This window comes from Cydia splendana, chromosome Z, assembly GCF_910591565.1.
Source record: "Cydia splendana chromosome Z, ilCydSple1.2, whole genome shotgun sequence".
Taxonomy (NCBI): Eukaryota; Metazoa; Arthropoda; class Insecta; order Lepidoptera; family Tortricidae; genus Cydia; species Cydia splendana.
Window position 1 is genome coordinate 18247228 of NC_085987.1, and position 20688 is coordinate 18267915.

Sequence of the window (20688 nt, forward strand, 5' to 3'; positions counted from 1 at the left end):
TAAATGAAGCAAGTTGTTGTATGGAGACCCATGCATTAATTTCTCAGTCGATGAAATTTAGCTTGGTTATTGTATAGTATGAGCCGAGACTAACATTATAAATATCCAAAAAAAAACACTCCTAAGTTAGGTAAAAACACAAATCTGATTATATATTGAACCGAGTAATTCCTCAGTCCAAAATTATTTTACAAAATAAGTTATTTGTATCAGTATGTGATACTAGAAAAAAATCTAAAAGTTTTGTCAAACATGAGAATATTTTTTTATGATACTTCCTTTTTTTGACGCTCATTTTCATCGGAAAATTGCTCTGTCATTTTTTTCTTCTTATATGATCTTAGAATATAATTTGGCGCAGTGGGTAAAAAAATCCAAAAAAAATGCGTATCGAAATGTGTGTATTATAGAACTATTAAAAACTGAGACTGGAATTTTTTTAGATTTTCATTTTGTAGGTATAAAACGGCAATAAAATGGCATTCCAGTGAAAAAATTAGACTGAGCAATTTTCCGGTCCAAGACACGCCAAAAAAATTTATTTTATTAATACTGGCATTTCTGCTGGAATATTTTTTTGATATTTCATATATTGTTGCAATACGTTACATGAATATGTCTGGTGAAGAAAGTTTGAACGGAGCATTTTTCCGTAAAAAGATATTAACGATTTAAGACTTTAGGTATTTACTTTAATTCTATTATTATTATTCTTTGGAAATTTATACAATACTTTTTATTTATTGATACTTTATCATACTGTAAAGCTTTTCTGGCTGAGGAATTACTGCGGGGTCCACTACCTTTATTTACTACACTATACTGTGAGTGGAAGTTACATATTTTAAATATTAATCTATGACTTATCGATAACTAGATTTATCGATGTTACATTTTCTCAATCACTCGTTTTTGCCACATAAACTTCTATGTCTGCTCCCGATTCATCTATTTCATTATAATTTCGTTTTGTGTCAATTTCTAAAGTGTCCTTATTATAAAATACCTACATTGTATTAGATGCATGTCATAAGCAACTTTTTTTTGTTTCAGGAGTCTATGAAGTGGCTGGCAAAAATAAGTAAGTATTTAACATCAAGCATGTAATTTAATAATTGATGTTAATATTGAATTATTATATGTTAATATTCGTTGGAAGCAAATAACACGGAAAGCTGACCCCATCACCATGTGGGATATATAGCCCGGAAGAGAGAGAGAGAGAGATGTTAATATTGAATTGGATACTTAGTACCTAATTATGTTCGTTTACCAGGTTATCTTGTAACATATTGGACTGTTACCGTACAAATGTGGAACCATGGAAATCAATATCCCATCTTAATAATTGGTGGTAATAATTACAAAACAATAATTATTATGTAATTGCGTCAGTTCGCCGTCCAGTGCCTGTTCCGTCCACTTTGCGGAGTTGCTACAATGAATTGCGTATAATTTGAATATAAACCTACCTTACCGCACAATTTTTCTACTTATTGCAATCCTTAAAGTCTAAACAATAGATCTATCTACTTAAAAATGATATTTCGCAAGGAGCTAATTAAAAATAAAACATATTAGTTGCAGCTTCGCATCCGTGCCTTTCAGAGGTCATAAAACTAAGAAAAAAAACGTTTAAGCGGGAAATGTTCGTTGTAAGTTTTTTAACTGTTCTAGCTATTTTAAGTAATATTTTTAGCACGTATGTATACTGCGAAGTATAATAAAACCAAAAATTATCAGTTATGAACTTTATAAAGAAATCTTAGAGAAATGAAGGTAGTGGACGAAAACTAGCATACCAATTTTATGAAGTATTTAGTTTTCGTCCACGGGCGAACGAAAACCGAAATAGCTAGGAGAATATTTAGAATGGTGAGTTTATTTAAATATGTATATCTACTAAATACATTTGTTTCTCATCTCAATGTGATCTGTATCGCCTATTAAAGCAGGCATTTAGTTTACGTCCCCTCCTTTGTCAACGGTGTGGTGTGTGAATAAAATGGTATTTTGTACAATTGATTCTGGTCCGATTTCTATGAAGGATTGTTGAATTTGGTATGAAAATAGCTTGAGTCCCAAGGAAGGACATAGGTTAGGTTTATCACGAATATAATCATTATTCATTACCTATACGCGGTCGAAGTCGCGGGCAGAAGCTATAAAACCAACAATTTTTAGTTGGTTTTATAGCTTCTGCCCGGATTTATATATAACATAAGAACTCAAAATGAAATATATAATAAATTTTTAACTCAATTATGTTAAATTAAAAATTAAATTCCGACCACTGGAAACTAGCTCATAGGTGGACGGAAACTAGAATAACACTACTTTTATAAATTATATTTTTTATAAAATAGACCGTAAATATTATTTCAGGTCACGTAATATTAACCTTAAATAGACAATATGAGCAATACAAACAAATACAACACATTTAAGTAAGAGACCTACTTTAAGATTTTTTTTCGCATTTCAAAGTTGACATCTCCTATAAGTGGACGGTATCTGACATACCTACCCTACATATATTTTATGACGATGAACTCTACTGCAGTATTTGGGCCCTTGACAGCAATATTAGTGTCCATACTTAAATATGTATTTACAAATTACTATGAAAGTAAGGACCACGTTGATGATCTGCAGGGTTCCTATATCGATATTTTTCCCATATACCTACTAGTGGTTGATCGAAGTTTTATTTGTAACTTCGTAGGTATACTTTATGTAGGTAGTGTTATTTTGGAGACGAAGTCAAACTTCACACAAAGCATAGTTTAACCTTTTCGACGCCGTGTCAAACACAATTGCTGTCACTCGGACGCCACGTCACCGAAGTGTCAAAACTGAAATTGAACTTTATCATGAATCTAGGATATACCTGGATCTGGCATGAGTGGTGGGGGTAACTGACAGAACGGGATAGTCTTATGTATCTTTCAGTAGGAGTAGCAGCGAAAGAGCTGTTATTGTTTGTCCTTGTCACAGTCTCACATTCAATTTGTTCCCCACCTTTTTTTTAGTATGGATAATGGTGGGAAACAAATGAATTCGACCAATCACAGTGTCGCATTTGCGTATGTTTTGTCCCTCACGGAGGCACGCGTATACCACTTCTATACGATCCTACCTTCTATGAACTTTATGCATATGCACGTAGGTCTATGTAGCTCTGTGTTCTGTGACCGATTAATCCACAAAACAAAGAAGTAATAGAAGTGAAACGTAAGTCTATAGCGTGATTAGCGTGTGGCAAGATTAAGGTCAGCTGTATTCAATTTTACCACAGACTGTTGTCAGTCGTGTGACAGTTCAGTATGGCGCTTTTGAGATGTCAGATGTGAAAACGATTCCAGTAAAAAGTACAAATAATTACAAATGTGCCGTGCTGCTCCATTTTGGAGTGTAAAAACACTAGCCGAACAAAAAATATTAGATATGGAGGCATTTCATATCATCGGTAAGTAGTTATTATTTCAAGTAATATTTCAATATTTTTTACATTTTCGATTTTCGCAAGGATTTTTGGATTGTTTAGTACAAAAATCAAATTTATGTAAATGAGATAAAGTTGATATCTACTTAGCGTAAAAGTCATGTACGGGTGCGCTATTCGGCCACAGTGCGAGAACCATATCAAAAATGTTATCGATGTCGATGTTCGTATAAATACACAGTTCGGTTTGTTTAATTTATGTTCATACACGTTCTTAATAATTTATTTTTGTTTTGCCTCTGGATGATCATATCGATAAATTCGTCGCTTATGCACATTTTATATTATGTACAAAATACGTTCTTACTTATTTATTGCTATTCAATGGATTATTTGATTTAAAGTTTTTCTTATAGTATTGCATCCATGGATACATATTTGTCAATTTTCTATATTAAATACGAGTAGGTTAAGGTGTCAGTTTGAAGCTGTCACATAATTTTACTGCCGGGTATTTGCTGGCCAGTCTATAGCCCGCTCCACACTTTTGCAAAAATCTTAAAGCGGTCTTCACATTGGATGCGAGTACGCACCATGCTCCGGTAAAAACGTGCATAGTGCTATCTCGCTTGTACATCAGAGCGGCATTCGTATCCGCATTAGTGTGATAACCTTCGAGCAACACGGAAGGGAGGCGGCATCCGCACTATTTCCCCTCTGCCGAGGTACAAGATTAGCGCGTCAATCTAATCTAGCGCGGGTAATAAAACTAGTTGCACTTGGATTTTTCACTAGACCGAGTCCAGACGCGCGCGTGAACACTGCTGCACAAAAATGCCTGTTTGCTCGGTTTTTTGTTATAAAAAGAGGTCGGGGACATCAAATATACAAAAAGAAAGTGTTACATTTCATATGTAAGTAATATTGTTTTTTACATATCATACGTTTAATTACATTCAAACACAATTATTATATTTTAGTCTCATGTAATTGTTGGATTTATCGATTTTGCTCGCTCAGTACAAATTGCGGATCGGTCGGGCGACAAATCCGACTTCTCATCTCTCAGAATACAATAACATACTTCAACGAAAATGTGTTAGTGTGCGTGTTGTGACACTTGTCACTCGTCCGTACACAAAAAGAGATCGAGGTTTGCAAGATTTGTCTTTGACGTGTGTCATTTTCTATGTATTTGTGTCGCCATTACAGATTGTATTTTGTATGTAAGTGTGTGAGAAGTGCGTCTGTGTGCACCTTTCCCCCCGCGAAAAATGGCAGAAAGATTTGTACGGTGAGATATCGCTTGGGCCCCTCCCTTCCGATGTGTCGGAAGCCGGTGTTGCTCGAAGGTGATAACCGTCGAAGTGCAAAAAATATTGTTCATATTTCCATTGTTTTTAATTAGCGTTTTTTAATAAATTTGCATACGAGCTTATAGAGTCTGGCTACTGAAATATTACACAAATGTTTGGCGGGAAATTCAAAAAATTTTGAGCTGGTCACACTTTGTGTAGTAGGAATTATAGTTCTGATACTAGAAAATATTTTTGATTTTCTGTGCACACGTAAGATACCTAAGGATATAAGTTAAATATACGTTGACGTGCACTCAAAGTCAGATCACATAATTTCTACCACTAAGTAAAGTACAATCAACGATAAACACATAGGTATGTTAACACTTTCTCACCATAAACCATTGTAACAATGCGAAAAATGAAATGTACTGTAAATAAGACGCTCGATAATACCGTAATATTAATCCATCACCAAAAAAATACATAAGTACTATGCCAAATATGCTAAATGCTAAGTATCAAAATATTTATAGAGCACCAACCTCCTAATTTGTTTACATTTGTTTAGGAATTGTAAACATTGCAGTTTTTCGTTATACAACGCTACATGTCGACTTCGCACATTGTCGTAATTATTTACGAGCTTAAATAATAGTTTGCGAACCTCACTCAGCATAGACATTATTAATATTATTTAAAATAAACCCCTTATAAACCGCAAACAATTTGAATGGATGACATAAATTGACAACTGACTTGGTGATACAACAACGAAATATCTGTCAACAATTTTTGGCTAGCCAGACTCTATCGGAGATTCATATTGATGGATGACACAACATTATTGCTTTGTTATGCCTTAACATAATAACGTGCTAGTTAATAAGTATTGTGAACACTTATTAACTACACTTACATATTAATAATTACACTTACTTGCGTAATTTTTACGCACGCACACACACGCATCGCCGTGGGCGGATAAGAAATTTGATTTAATTAAAAAAAACTGAAAGTACACAACGGGATAGCACTAATTGGCTAGCACGTTATTATTTCGCGCCATTACAAAGCAATAATTGCTGTGGGATGTGCTAAGGAGTAACAGTTTTTATTATATACTCGCTTACAGTTATATGTGGTTGGTGGCTTGATTACTTTCAATACGAATATTTTTAATTAAAAAGTAAGTAGGTACCTAATCGTCGCCAGAAAATATAGTAATACATATGTATAAAAAACTAAGTAGTTTACGTGTACACTAATCATTAATAAGCGTTTATCGATATCACACCGAATCATGCACATCCTTATCGTATGTGTCTCTTAGTCGAATATTTTATCCTATCGCATTCACTCTTGGAAAAGCCATGCAAGTGTAAAAGGGATAGAGCATAAATGACAATTTGTCAATGATTTGTGTATTTTTACAAAAATAGAAATCGTAGTGCAATATCGACATAATTTTCTTTACAGTAATGTTCAAATTATTGTGATGGGCGAGGGCTCATAATCCCTTTCGAAATAAGAAAATATGGCCAGTTTTTGTGACAGCGTTTTGGCGACATAGGTTCCCATACTAATCCAGGCACATGCCGTTTCCCGTCAGAGCGCGGCGCGCTCATTCTTTCTTCCGTGGATTAATCCGTCTTTGGCGTTGGACCTACGGTGCGGATATATCGGTCATTGGCGTCCAAAAGGTTAAATGACCGCTAGGCTAATTAAATGATTTGCCTTCACATCTTGAAAAACTCTGAGGCTTAAATAAAATTTTTGCTACTATATTAAAGAAAAAATAATAGCTTGAACGGACTTAGAAATATGTCAAAATAGCTTTTGAATATTATAATCTACAAAAAATTCCTTCATAAAAGGTGTTACGTTCGAACTCCAACTTATGTTAAATATCTTATACATATTTATACTAGATTTAAAGATGCTTACCTGAATTATTAGAATCCATCACTTTTACTACACTAAAAAACGTTGAATTTGTTTTTTTGCACTTACTAAGCATGAAAACATTGAAGGTACTGAGAACTGATACATACAACGAACTAGGATACATTTAATAGTCAGTCGTTATTTTGTCTAAAAGTCTTCTAGAAACAGATTTTCCCTCAAGTCATCATGGATATGGGTATATTTGGTATCAATGCATTCAGTATGATGTCCTGAACACAAATATTTGAGATGACAAGGTCGAAAATGGTGGGGGTAGTATCTGTGACGATGAATACGGCGGTACAAAGAAAAATTGATTTTTCTTTTGGAGATACCATGGGTATCCAATGTAATAGTTGGGGAGCCGACGATGCTAAATGTTTGTTTACTCGAGCGTCGTACAGACTTATTGGAATCGAAATATTAGATGATAAGAAGCAAAAAAAAAATATAAAGTTTTTTTTCCAGCGAGCCGGAAAGCGTCTACAATTTTTTTTAAATTTCGGGAGGTTGGTGGAGGGTTAAAAAATCGTTAAGCAGTATGCTACTTTTTTTCTATAACTTAATATAACACTTATTTGTAGGCATTTACTTAATCTGACGAACACAAGTTTGACGCCTAAATTTTTACATTGTAACCGTCAGATTAAGGAAATGCGTGCAAATAATTATCAGATTTAGTAATAGGGTAAACCCTCCAGTGAATGAACACCCCCCAGTGAATGAACAAAATCACGTTTTTTGTCTAAAATAAGAAATATAGCAATTTCTACCACTTGTCGTATTTTTTTTCTTATTAACAACTCTATTTCCTATGCAATTTCAACCCCTGCTAAATTTATTTTCGACCAGTTTGAACGTGACTGGCGTTTAAAGTTTATGTATTTCTGGTTTTGAAGTTTTGTATGCAAAAATTATATCCCAGATAAGAACAGTGTACGTTTGGAGCAACATATGAAGTGCTTATTTAATGTTTACCTGTACAAAGTTTGGTTATTTGCTTAGATTAAGAGTTAAACCTTCTACAAATGTACACTTTGTCGACGTATTATGTGATTAAGTCTTTATTTTTTATAGTTCCAATACTGGCTTATCAAATGTTCTGAAACCAGTAAATGAACGGTGTGTTCATTTACTGGTGTCGTCTAGATATAATTTTCTAAATTTATGTGTAAACGAATTGGTATTGAGCTTGTTTTTTGTGATCCTGCATAGAAAATGATTCTGATTCTTTCAGCCAGTATTGGAACAAACAAAATTTCTATAGTCCATTTACTGGATTTTTCATGCCTATGTATGAACAATACAACATTTGGGGTGTTCATTTATAAGATTTCTACTAATTCTATGTTTGAACAATGTAACCACGAACAATGCAATGACAAGTTTATTATTTTAAGCATTATTTGCTAATCCTAACTTTTTTCATCAGAATATGCTGATTGTTTCTTGTTTTAAAGATTGATTCTCTTTTTCTTAATAATATGTAATAGGTTCTGGTGAATAACCATCATTTTATTACATTCTAATCTATTTGAAATCAATATGGAGGGGATAAAAATATATGAACGCTTTCGCTATACCTACTAAAATAGAGCTGGAAACGTTTATAGTGTTAAAAATGTTTTTTTAAAGCTGATTAAAAATATCTAAATTATGTTCATTCACTGGATTTTGCGGTGTTCATTCACTAGTTTTTATGTTCATTCATTAGGTTTTTGGGTACTTTTTGATAAATTCTGCTATAACTCAAAAACTATGAAAGTAATAAAAAATCGCAGAAATTACTTTCTTATTTATTAAATGAGGATTCATTAAATTGCAGATAATTATTGAAATTATTAATGAATGCTGAGAAATGATTTTTCAAACTTGGATAATTCCTTAAGTGTTCATTCACTGGAGGTCTTACCCTAGCGCAATTATAGCGTTAATTTGGAGTAATATGACCAAATCCACAATCTGCTTAACAATTTGTTGAACCCCCCACCAACCAAGGGCTCAACATAGATGGCTAAAAGGGGTAAAGGTAGACTACACGGGGTAGCAAGATATCACTCATATCTTAATCTTACGCGCTCGAGTAAACACAAAAATCCCCTCTTGGGCTCCCCTACCATAAGTGTCTTGACAGTTGGTAAAAATAAACGACTGGTTAAAAAGCAGAATGGGGAAAAACGCGAACGGACCACAAAATATTGGGGAACAAAAATTTTGGGTAGCTCATCTAAACACTCACCACCACACTTATGAAAGGTTAAAGGGGCCCACTGATTAACAGTCCGCCGGACGGTATCGGCCTGTCAGTTAGAACAAAATTTTGACAGTTCCGAACAACTGACAGGCCGATACCGTCCGGCGGACTGTTAATCAGTGGGCCCCTTAAGGCTCACAAAATAGTAAGATGGCACTTATATCGTTTATCTGTTAGGTACTCTTGAACTTGTAATTGATAGAATTAAAAAAAATATCAATAAAAAATATCATTCGGCAACATTAGATACAGCGACGAAAAATAGTTTTATTTAATTACTAAATATCAAACCACTAAAGAGGAACCACATTTACTAGTGTAATCTGTTACAGGGACAACCTAGAGTCAATGTACTACTCGGGGCTGGATAATAACCAATCCAGCAGTAGTGACAACAAATACGACAAACATAAAAAAGGTAAATTACTTTAGATCGTAAGAAAAAATAGATTGTAAGTACAACAGAGAATAAAACTACATAATAATTAATTTATAAATACTTATTCATTTAATTTTTATGGTCATAAACATACTGACCTTAATTATATTATATAATATTGAATCCAAAAGGGAAGGGAGTCCCTGTGTGTTTATTATTGTAACTATCTATATTACAAAAATCATACGCACGCACGCGGGTGCCATTGTATTAAGTAAAATCCGTCCCAAGCGTCTGCACCAGGTTAGCGTTGCTAATACTATTTTTCGTTAACGCGCTCACCCGCTCCGTGCAGCCGCGCCAGCTAGCGGACGCCCTTAGTACGAATTATTTCGTTCCAGTGGTCCTAGGCTGCGTCCCTGTTGTCCCCAGGGGTGCTCGTACACATTGGATTTTTTTCCAATCATTACCAAATGGTGACTAACTGATGGGGACAAATCAAACTAGGCCATTTAACACCTGTATACATTTATAATAGAATACATAGTTGAATAGTGCGTCATTAACTCATTATGGATTAATTTCAACTTCATCTGTTACTTAATACTCTTTCCCGTTTTATATTAATTCTATTTGTGTTGGTTCCGCAGTTCCATGTTCCCGCAGAAGTGACGCAGGGGACAGTCTTCGCCAGTCGAGGTATTGAAATTAATTTATTTCACTTCCACTTATTGAATTTTGTAATGTAGATCAAAAATAATCGTATATATTTCGGTAATTTCTATTTCAGAAAAAAGTGCTCCTCCGCTAAATGCAAAGGGCATAGTCCGAAGAGTCAGCCGACGGTAGAATCGTCGCAGAGCGGCCCTGCGGCGCCCGCTGCCGGCACTGCAGCCGCCGCCGCCGCCTCAGCGCGGGACGCGGGTTTTGTTAAGCTCATAGATGATGAACAAAAGCAACAAGGTAATTTTTACATCGGAGCCACAGGGATTCTTAAAAACGATGCTTACGAAGTTATCATACAACTCAGGAAAAACGACACGACCAAAGAAGTGGCGAAAATGCAAGATGTGCCGATTGAGCTTATAACAGCAGACACTAGGAATGAAAACACCACTATTACTAAATTAGAAATATCCTCATCCTTTGGAGCTCCATCTTTAGAACGCAAAGACGATGTTCAGCAAAAAGTATTGAGTAATGATATTAATTATTTGCCAGCAACTGCTCCACCTCCACCTGCCACGGAACAGGATTCCGGAGTGAATGGGACAGAAGACAACGGAAAACAGTCTCTGAGTGAAGCTATTAGGGATGATGTACAACCCATAAAGACGACGCAGGATAAAAGCGTTTCCACGTCTTTCAATGCACCGATCCTCGAATCTTTTGCAAAAAGTGAGCCGGTTGCGAGACCAGCGATGTCTACCTGCACCCAAACTACGCCTAGCCCGTCCAACCCGAGGCCGGTTTATATACACATGAGCTCGTCGACATCTACTGCTTACATGAGTCCTCCGGAAGTGGTGCTACCTCATTTCTTTAAGCAAGGTGACAAGCCGTGTAGAAAAACGCGCCGGGCTGCTGGAAACATTGAAAAACAAGAAAAAAGAAATGTTATACGTCATGAACATCATTGCAAAAGATACTCTAGCTGTAAAATATTCGAAAAACTGTTAACAAAACCGAAAATTGATCGATTCAATTTTTGTGCCGATATGTACAGTAAAAAAAATGTATATCCACCGTTTAGTTACGTGGGGAATAAATGTTCTGAGTGCAATACGAGCGGCGCTTCTCAGTTGTGCTGCAAACACCACACCCGTAAAATAAAACATCACCTAAAGTCCACTAAAAAAACTACGTGTAACACTAAAAACGCTATCATGCAAAGTAAAAGAAATAAAACAAGCAAATATGCGAGCAAATTATCTAGTAAATCTTATATTAGTCCTATGATTAGACAGTATATTCATAAACTTCTTTCTTTGAATCGGGAGGGTCTTAAAGCCATTCAAATAATGAATCAGGATTGCAGCTCCGTGAATACTCCAGCTAGTTCAATCATTAATGTACCTACCAATTTTAATAATAATAGCCAACGACGTCACTTGGTTCTGGGCAATCGAGATTGGGAAGAACTTGGGAGTGTTCTGAGCCAGCGAGTATTTCTTCATAATAATGCTACACATGCTATGTTTAATCGGTCAGACAACGCCACCAAAAGTAGAAACAGAAAAGCAAATAATATAAAACCACCAAGAAATACGAAAAATAAAATAGTGCACAAAATTAAGTCTTTGAATATATCGAAGAATATTATCGTAAAGACGAGCGAGGCATCTACGAAGACAAAAGTTTTGTCTAATGTTCCTACGAGCGAACAGGATTCTGGTCCTCCTCCGGCGGATCATATTAAAAACTACAGTAAATCAAGTGAGAAAAATAATATAAATACTCGTACAACTAGTAATGAGATAAATAAACGTCAAATAAATCAATATGACGAAGATGTTTTTTCTCCAGAACAACCGAAGGCAGCATCATCTAATAGCAATAGTAACGAACAAATCCCAACGAAACCCATCAATATTTCAACACAAACGAGTTGTACAGTTGACGGCGAAATTAATTTTATAAAGTTAGCAGAAGGTAAACTTGAAAATATGGAAAAGATAGCAGATCTTACGGAAAAGTGCACTAAACGATTGTCAAACTTAGCTAAGGTATTGGAAGAGGTTAGAAAAAATAAATCCTTAGCTTACAGCCAAGTTTCAACAGCAGATTCGACATCAGATTCAGATCAAAAGTCAGACAAAATGGTTTCTGCTGAAAATGTTAATTTAAAAATTCCTTTAAATATTAGGGATGACATTGCGAAGAATAGTAATAATCAATATAATATTGTTTCCACTGACTATGAATCTTTAATATCCGGTGTATCAAACACTGGTAGTATTGAATTCCCACAAGACAAAAATTCAGATTTATATGAAACCAGTAATTCTGAGTGTATCAGCCAATCGGCTTCATCAGTTTCTACGAATGGAGATTGTCGTGGAACTAACAATACGAAATGCCGGAACAGGCCCCCCCCTGCGTTGCTGCGGATGAACTTAAAACGCCCTCAGGATCATGTTGTGCCACATGAACTCTCCACTGTCATGGAAGTTGATTCTCCTTTGAGCGTAAAATTCAAACAACATGATTCACCAATCAACACAAACCAATCTACTATCAGTCATGCTGATCCAAACAAGGACGAAGAAGGTACGGTGCAACGCCAGTCACACCCAGAATTGGTTCTAAACATTGTTAATAAATCGAGTAATGAAAACAACAAAGTGATTTGCGACTCGCCTGAAGACTCCAAGTTGCAGATGATGGATCTTAATCAGTTTAATGAAATCATGTTAAAGCCATTTGTTAGTCTTCAAGAATATGCTCGAGATCATTATGAGATTAGTACGCATACGAAACGCGAAAATTTGTCTAATAACCTCTGTATAAATGACGACATTAGCTCTCTTCATTCAGACAGCAGTTTGCCAGACGTAGTGGCTGAATTACTTAAAAGAAAACTCATCACCGAGCCTTTTAGATTTGATACTGCGTCTAATATGAATTCTACAACCTTATCTTCCGAATCTACACTATCTGTCTTGGCTTTGTCAAAAGACCGGAAAGATAAGACTAAATCTAGATTCACTGCAAATAAAGAAAACGTGGGTGAGACATCAGACTCGTTAAGCATTTCGTCGAATCCTGATTTAGAGAACGCCTTTAAAAAGCTCGGAATGGGTTGGGCTTCCTCAACTTTAAAAAGGACTAAAGAGCGATTAGCTTTATCTTCCTCTTCAAACACGTCCAGTGCCAGTTTTTCACAGGTCAAGTTCAAAAACTCAACAATACAAGATGAACAAGGCGCTGATGCAATTTGGTCCGTATCTAACATTTCAAAAAAGCCTGCCTTGAAGCGTCGGTTAGATACATCAAAAAATGCAGAACAACAGACTTCATTTGCCAATAACATGACAGTTAAAGAATTTTTAACTAAAGAACTAGCTAAAAAAATAACTTTTACAGACAAGTCTAATAGGAACGATAGTAATCAGGAGTTTGTATCTTTGTTCGAAACAAAATTGCCAGAAGACTTTAAAAATTCATCAAAAACTATGTTGGATGATAATTCTGGAGAAAGTGTACCAAGTGGCAATAACAACAGAGCGCGAACATCCACGCCCGTCAAGCTTTTTAAATCAGTGACGTATCATTCTAGCTCCAGTTCCAATATGTCTAACGGGCTGTTCAGTAACGCCGACGAATTGTCCTCTGTCAAACTCACCTCGGCGTCGGCGCGACACCAGTCCGTGTCTGACAAGGATGAGCTAACTATTCCTAATTGCAGTCTAAAAATGCGTAAAACCTTATCAGATTGTAGCAAAACCGATTCCTGCTAAATCATTAAGTTTACACCCGTGGCAATGTTATACATTTTTTTTTACATAAATTTTAAAAATGCTTGAATTTTCTATACATATTGCGATCTACGTGCCAATTATATTTGCATTTTATATGATAAAATAAATGTTTATTTTTTATAAACTTATACCCTACATAACACCCACTAATCTATTTGGTTCCACCACACTCAACCGATGAACGAATTAGTTACAGTTCGTAGTTTGTTTTTTCTTTCGGTACGATTATTTCCGAAAATATTAACTTTATCAAAAAATTCTTGTTCGAAAGCCGTATTCGTTTTGAAAGACCTATCCAACGATAACCCACACTATAGGATAGAAGCGAAAAAAAAAATTACATCCCCACTTTGTGAAGAGGAGGTACCATATATTTTTTTTACCACTTCGTCGGCATAATTGACTTATATATCCATGCCAAATTGCAGCTTTATAGCTCTAACGACCACCGACCAAAGCCGTGGACAGACAGACAGACGGACATGGCGAAACTATAAGGGTTACTAGTTGACTACCTACGGAACCCTAAAAAGATAGGAAGAAACCGAGGCCGTCACAGATGGGAAGGATTCATTCCCATTTATCCCTGCCGGCCACAGATGGGAATGAAACTATTCTGTTCCCGCCGGGGACAGATGGGAATGAATTATTCCCATTTGTGCCCGCCCCCCGGTCAGGGGGCGGGTACAGATAATACACCTTTTTACCGGATTAGCGTTAGGTGTACGGTGTACCTATCTAAGTGAATAAGGCAGTGAAATAATACATAATTGGTTTCAATCATCAAATCTTTATTTGTTCGTTTATAAATTAAGGGTGACATGTAAAACGTTACTGGTTCAAAATGTTTTATTTTTACAGACGTCATAATCAGAGGACCTACTTCTTTCTTTCTTTCGTTTCGCTCGGCACGTTTTTTGGAGGCGATTTCACTGGCTTGTTCAATAAATACTAAAATACTATGTCTATGCGTAGCCTACGGCTTGGCCGCACGCGACCGGCGGGACGGCGAGCGGCAAAACAAGGCCGTTCATACAGTTGGTCGAGCACGATATACGGATGGCCTTAATTTCCCGCTCGCCGCCCCGTTTTAGATCAATTGAGTCTTTACTTAAGAGGATAAATAAATAAGATAAAAGAGGCGTTAGAACTCAACCTTAAGAGCCAAAACCACTCGCGGTCGTTTTCGCGGCGGCGCGCCGCTTTGTAGGTGTAGGCGAATGTTGCATAGGTACTAAACACGAAGTTGAGATACAGCACGTCTCGCGCTGCGTCATCGCCACCGCGGTTGCAACCGCAAGTGCATATAGATGTGCCCTTACAAGAAAATTAGCAGCATTACATTAGCTCCGTTTTAATTCCACAACCCACTATGTAGGTAGGTATGTTTACAAAGATGGATTTACATTTATGGTCCAATAATTAAATATTCACATTATTCATAGAAGAGATGAGAGTGATTAACATTTCGCTTATATCTAAAGGACTAGTATTTAATCACATAGACCCATTTTCAAATTAAATTGCAATTCTTAATCGAAAAACAGATCACTAATTAATTAAGTAACTTTAATCTAGATCATCACAGTTAATCTACATTCTACACAATAACAACATTGTTTATGTTAGGTATTTAAGTTTACTATATTGAAAACACGTGGGTACATTGCAGTATTACACAGACTACAGAAAGTCTGAACCCCATATATTCTTCATAACAATATTTAGCATAAAACGAAGTTCATAAATGTTTGTAATGTTGCTGGAACTAATAAAAAAGATATGGGATTCAGTCATCTCTTAGCCTGTGTGGGTAATGACTAATGATCTGACCTGGTCATGGAAAAGAATCTTCCTTCCTACAAGGTAATCTGGTCAAATAATATCAGCTACGCGGTATGTTCCCAGTACTGATTTTATATGAAAGAACCAGGAAATCGGTACCGGGAGCTTGCCTTAGTTACAGATCAAGAAAACTTCATAATATCAATACACACTATCACACTCTAAACTACCTGCCATTTTAGTTTTTGTATACAAGGTGCTCAAGAGGAATGCGAGAGATTTTAGCACGCATTTCTGAGGTCAAAAGAAGAAGAAAAAATAATGTTTAGGTCAATTTCGCCATAATTTTTTTTTACTTTTTTTCAATTTATTGAATGTACTTGTACATAAAAAGTAAATGTTATTGGTAAACTTGTCACTTAAAATGGATTTATACTTTTTTTTTTTTCGTAAAACCTAGTTTTTGCAAAGTGTTACTTGTCACTTTTTGACATCCATCAATAAGGATATTTAGCCTACGTCCCATAGTAGCAATAGTAGCAATATCGCCATAAAAAAGGCGTTTTGCACTATGTAACAATAAAAACTTGTTTTTGTTTTATTGGTAACTCTGAAACTAGGCGAATTTCAAAAAGTTTATAGGACATTTTTGTCTCTAAATATGATCAGGAATATGCTGTTAAAATTATTTGGTTTTCTCATGTTACACCGTGTATAGTCACAACTATTGAAAATCCTGGTCAAATGTATTCAGTTGGTTCCCATTTTCTAAAGGTTATTACTATTTTCAAATATGTGATGAGAATGATGATCATCATAGAATAACATTCTAGAAATAGCGGGTTTGTTAGTGCACACCGTTGTATGGGGACCTTGCACTTTAAGACTATGCGCTGAAACTTGACCCAGTTGATTCTTAGCTGGTCTTGAGCAGATACAGACCGGGAGCCGTCGAGAGCCACCTCTCATTTAGTGGGGGGGAGGGGGTAAGTTCGACGCTGCCGCGCTTCACTTGCAGCAGCATTTCTCTAAAACTATAGCTATTAGGGCATGTAATATATCATTTTCGGATAAATTGAGGATGAGGAATCTATTTTTAGAACAAAAACAATGCACTTTCTAACAAAAAAAAAAGAATAAAGGAGAAAAGACTAAAAAAATATATTTATGATTTTTTTACAATCACCAATTTTTTTTAAAGTGTAGTAAGAATCTGAAAACAAAAAATACAGTCGTAAGGCTACACTTATTACGTTTAAGAAAATATATAGTTTATTATACAAATCTGTTGATAAATGGGAGATAAAAAATAATATTAAGCGTGGGTCAGAGTGATCTCAATGCAAAATATTATTTTCGTTGCTGCGAGTGAAGCGCGGCAGCGTCGAACTTACCCCCCTCCCCCCCACTAAATGAGAGGTGGCTCTCGACGGCTCCGGGTCTGTATCTGCTCAAGACCAGCTAAGAATCAACTGTGCCAAGTTTCAGCGCATAGTCTCAAAAGTGCAAGGTGTCGTGCACTAACAAACCAGCTAAATATGGCTTGAACATTATCTAGGAAAAAACAAATGATTTGTGTAGTATAGTCAAATACCCTTTTCATCAAAGTTTCAAACATGGTTTCAAATGACATTTTATACACAGTTAATAATTATGGCACATACATAAGTACAATATAACATAAACAGTGATGGCTTAATTACTAGCTAATTATTCCAGTATTTTTTCATTCAGATCTACAACATCACTTGAGTAACAGGTGCACTAATTTAAAGATAGCATAGCATAGCAGACTACAGGGTTAGGTACAAACTATAAAAACAACTAATTTGAACAACTGAACCTTAGATGCCATTCTTTGTAACATAGATCTTGAAGCTGATTAATAATCAGTGATTATGCTGTCTTATAAAAAGTGGATGCAAAATAATTATATCCCTAGCATTAACTTTTCAAAACTGATTTTATGAATAGCCATCAAGTTCCACAGCCCATACTAACAAGGAAAGCTTACCAATGTTTGTTTGTATTTACTCGTCTTTTTTAGTATCCTTAAATAGATGTTGCTTGGCTAATGTGTAGGCCACACCTATGGTCAGACAAGATACCACAGTCCCCTGGGCGGCTACTCGCAACTGCATGAGAAATACACTAGTACTCATTTTACCTCGTGTTTTGAATTTATATGCCCCCACGCCACAAACGCCAATCAGTCCTAAGATACCTGGCAACATAAAACAAACACCAGTTAATGAAAGAAAAATCAATTAAAAACAAAAATTGATTGACCATCCACTTTAGAAATATATACAAATGAAGACACCAGACTTTTCTCGAAAATTAGAATGTTCATTACATATTAATCGACTTTAACAATTTATAGTTATTCTATATCTAAGATACACAGAGTGCATTATATATGTATGTACTAGTGGTATAGGGTCTAATAAAATTAAAGGTAGTAGTAGTGTATATTTTTTAGTTTTCATAATTCTACTCTCATTTATAATTTTACCAAAAATGCTTGAATTAATGTTTTTTCAAAGTCTACTCTTATTTATACCTACATTCTACATACTAGAAAGACAGAATAATTGTCATCTGATTATTCAAAGTTCCTAGGGAGGACTGAACACATATATTATAGACAATCATGAGTATTATTTATAATATGAACATGAGTGTTTTCATAGAACTTTACCTATAATCATGAAAGGAGAATCCTTAGACTTCCTGGCCAATTTATCCGACTGAGATTCATCATTATAGTTGAAAGCAGGCCGTGAGTTTGCCATGATTCTGTAAATAAAAAGGTATAAATTAAAATTAAATCTTCTCTTTCCGCACCGACTTTATATTAAAAGACATCAGACTAGAAAAATCCAGCATGTAAACAAACTTACTTACCTAATTATTAAATTGTGGACGCCAGTCACCAGGTAATTTATATAATATTTAAATAAATCTTTTCATTGCATCACTACAAATCTATCTATGGTCAAGGTTACATCAGTCTGACCAGTCAGTACAGTACGTTAACTACGTTACGTCATTTTCTGACACTGGAATGAACGCATGCGTTCAGTGAGAAAAATAAAAGATGCGTTCAGCGAAACGTTTTTTCAAGTCTTGGGCACAAATACAATTTTTCGTCAATCTGATTTTTTAATTATCTGATCAAATCAGGTGGTGCGGACGCAAACGCCAATTTGGCTCGTTGAATTCAACCGCCGATTGTGACCGATAAAATCGAGATCCGGACGAATAGAAGAATATCACTTTAGTGTAGTATTCGCATTTGGGGGCATTTTTTAAAATAAAATCAATAATACGCAAAACTCTGCGTAGAGGGCGTCACTAGCACAATCACAGCACCTACTACAGTTCGGTTTCTGCCTCTCTATCACTCTTGCCGATTCGATCGATAGAGGCAGATAACGAAATTTCGCGTTTCGCGGTAGGCCACCTGTAAACATTAACAAACCGCCTTGATGCATCAGTGTGAAAACTTAAAAAAAACACTGTTTAAGGCCTAGTACGCGAGTGTAAATGTAAGCGCTAGTCCCGCGCGAGCCCCTTTGGCTCGTGCTCAAAAAACCGCTCCTCCACGCCAGCCAGGCGAGCGCGAGCCGAGCCGCGACGCGAGACGAGCCACGAGCCCACCGCTTCTCGCCTTCGAGCAACACCGGCTTCCGACACATCGGAAGGGAGGGGCCCAAGCGATATATACACCGTACAAATCTTTCTGCCATTTTTCGCGGGGGGAAAGGTGCACACAGTCGCACTTCTCACACACTTAAATACAAAATCCAATCTGTAATGACGACACAAATACATAGAAAATGACACACGTCAAAGACAAATCTTGCAAACCTCGATCTCTTTTTGTGTACGGACGAGTGACAAGTGTCACAACACGCACACTAACACATTTTGGTTGAAGTATGTTATTGTATTCTGAGAGATGAGAAGTCGGATTTGTCGCTCGACCGATCCGCAATTTGTACTGAGCGAGCAAAATCGATAAATCCAACAATTACATGAGACTAAAATATAATAATTGTGTTTGAATGTAATTAAACGTATGATATGTAAAAAAAATATTACATGTGAAATGTAACACTTTCTTTTTGTAAATTTGATGTCCCCGACCTCTTTTTATAACAAAAAACCGAGCAAACAGGCATTTTTGTGCAGCAGTGTTCGCGCGCGCGTCTGGACTCGGTCTAGTGAAAAATTCAAGTGCAAGTAGTTTTATTACCCGCGCTAGATTAGATTGACGCGCTAATCTTGTACCTCGGCAGAGGGGAAATAGTGCGAATGCCGCCTTCCTTCCGTGTTGCTCGAAGCTTCTCGCACTCGCGTCTCGTGGCGCGGCTCGCGGCTACTTAGCAAACGGTTTTTACTGGCTAATATTATATTCCAAAAAAGCCGTTAAGTGGGTTAGGTTAGGTTTGAACTGCGATCCTCACAGAACCGAACAAAAGTGGGTTAGGTTAGAACTGCAAGCCTTACAGAAACGAAATGCTACTCGAAAAGTGGGTTTCATTAGGTTCGAACTGCGATCCTCACAGAACCGAACTGCTATCAGAGAAGTGGGTTAGGTTAGGCTGGAACTACGACCCTTACAGAAACGAAATGCTACTAAAAAGTGGGTGGTTTTTACCTCCTTTTCTACATAGTGCACCATCTACAATAATCTTTCACCGGCCCCCATAGAAATCGTTTTTTTTTTCTTAAAAATTATAATGTTTATGGTTCAACTAATCACATCCGTATGCGTAAAATATAACCAAAATGATAAAAAAAACCAAGGTCGGGATTAAGTATTTCAAATAAAAGCAAAAATAAAAATATCTATTGGTAAGTATGTAAATTGTATGTCATGCAATAAGGTAAACGGCCCCAAGTTCGTGTTAGTACGTTATTTCGTTAATTTTGTTTCTGGCGCAAATAATAAGGAATTCAATTATTTTTTATTCTAATTATACATATGAAAACAATCTGTATTATTTAATCTCTTCAATAAAGTAATAACCAATATTTTAGTAATTAAACTGAGAGTAATACGACGGTCGAATCTGTCAGAGGGCCGCGAA

The 20688-nt window shown here is 36.0% G+C and overlaps 2 protein-coding genes across 6 annotated transcripts in view; one reads left to right on the forward strand and one right to left on the reverse strand.

Annotated features, from left to right (window-relative positions):
* LOC134804701 (uncharacterized) overlaps positions 1-13914 on the forward strand; it is a 34378-nt gene extending 20464 nt beyond the window's left edge. For 3 of the 4 annotated variants that reach the window (XM_063777846.1, XM_063777849.1, XM_063777850.1), the window contains exons 8-12: positions 1054-1081; positions 1277-1354; positions 9277-9362; positions 9974-10022; positions 10114-13914. In XM_063777846.1, the coding sequence (XP_063633916.1) occupies positions 1054-1081; positions 1277-1354; positions 9277-9362; positions 9974-10022; positions 10114-13783 (3911 nt within the window). In that variant the 3' untranslated portion in view covers positions 13784-13914. The remainder of the gene's footprint in view (positions 1-1053; positions 1082-1276; positions 1355-9276; positions 9363-9973; positions 10023-10113) is intronic. The other variant, XM_063777847.1, reaches the window with a different exon arrangement.
* A 3221-nt stretch (positions 13915-17135) lies between these two features.
* LOC134804907 (HIG1 domain family member 1C-like) overlaps positions 17136-20688 on the reverse strand; it is a 61876-nt gene continuing 58323 nt past the window's right edge. The window contains exons 1-3 of one of the 2 annotated variants that reach the window (XM_063778225.1): positions 18497-18600; positions 18291-18388; positions 17136-17813 (exon numbers count right to left, since the gene is read on the reverse strand). In XM_063778225.1, coding sequence (XP_063634295.1) covers positions 17620-17813; positions 18291-18384 — 288 coding nt within the window. In that variant the 5' untranslated portion in view covers positions 18385-18388; positions 18497-18600 and the 3' untranslated portion in view covers positions 17136-17619. Of the gene's footprint in view, positions 17814-18290; positions 18391-18496; positions 18601-20688 lie in introns of those variants that run through there. The other variant, XM_063778226.1, reaches the window with a different exon arrangement.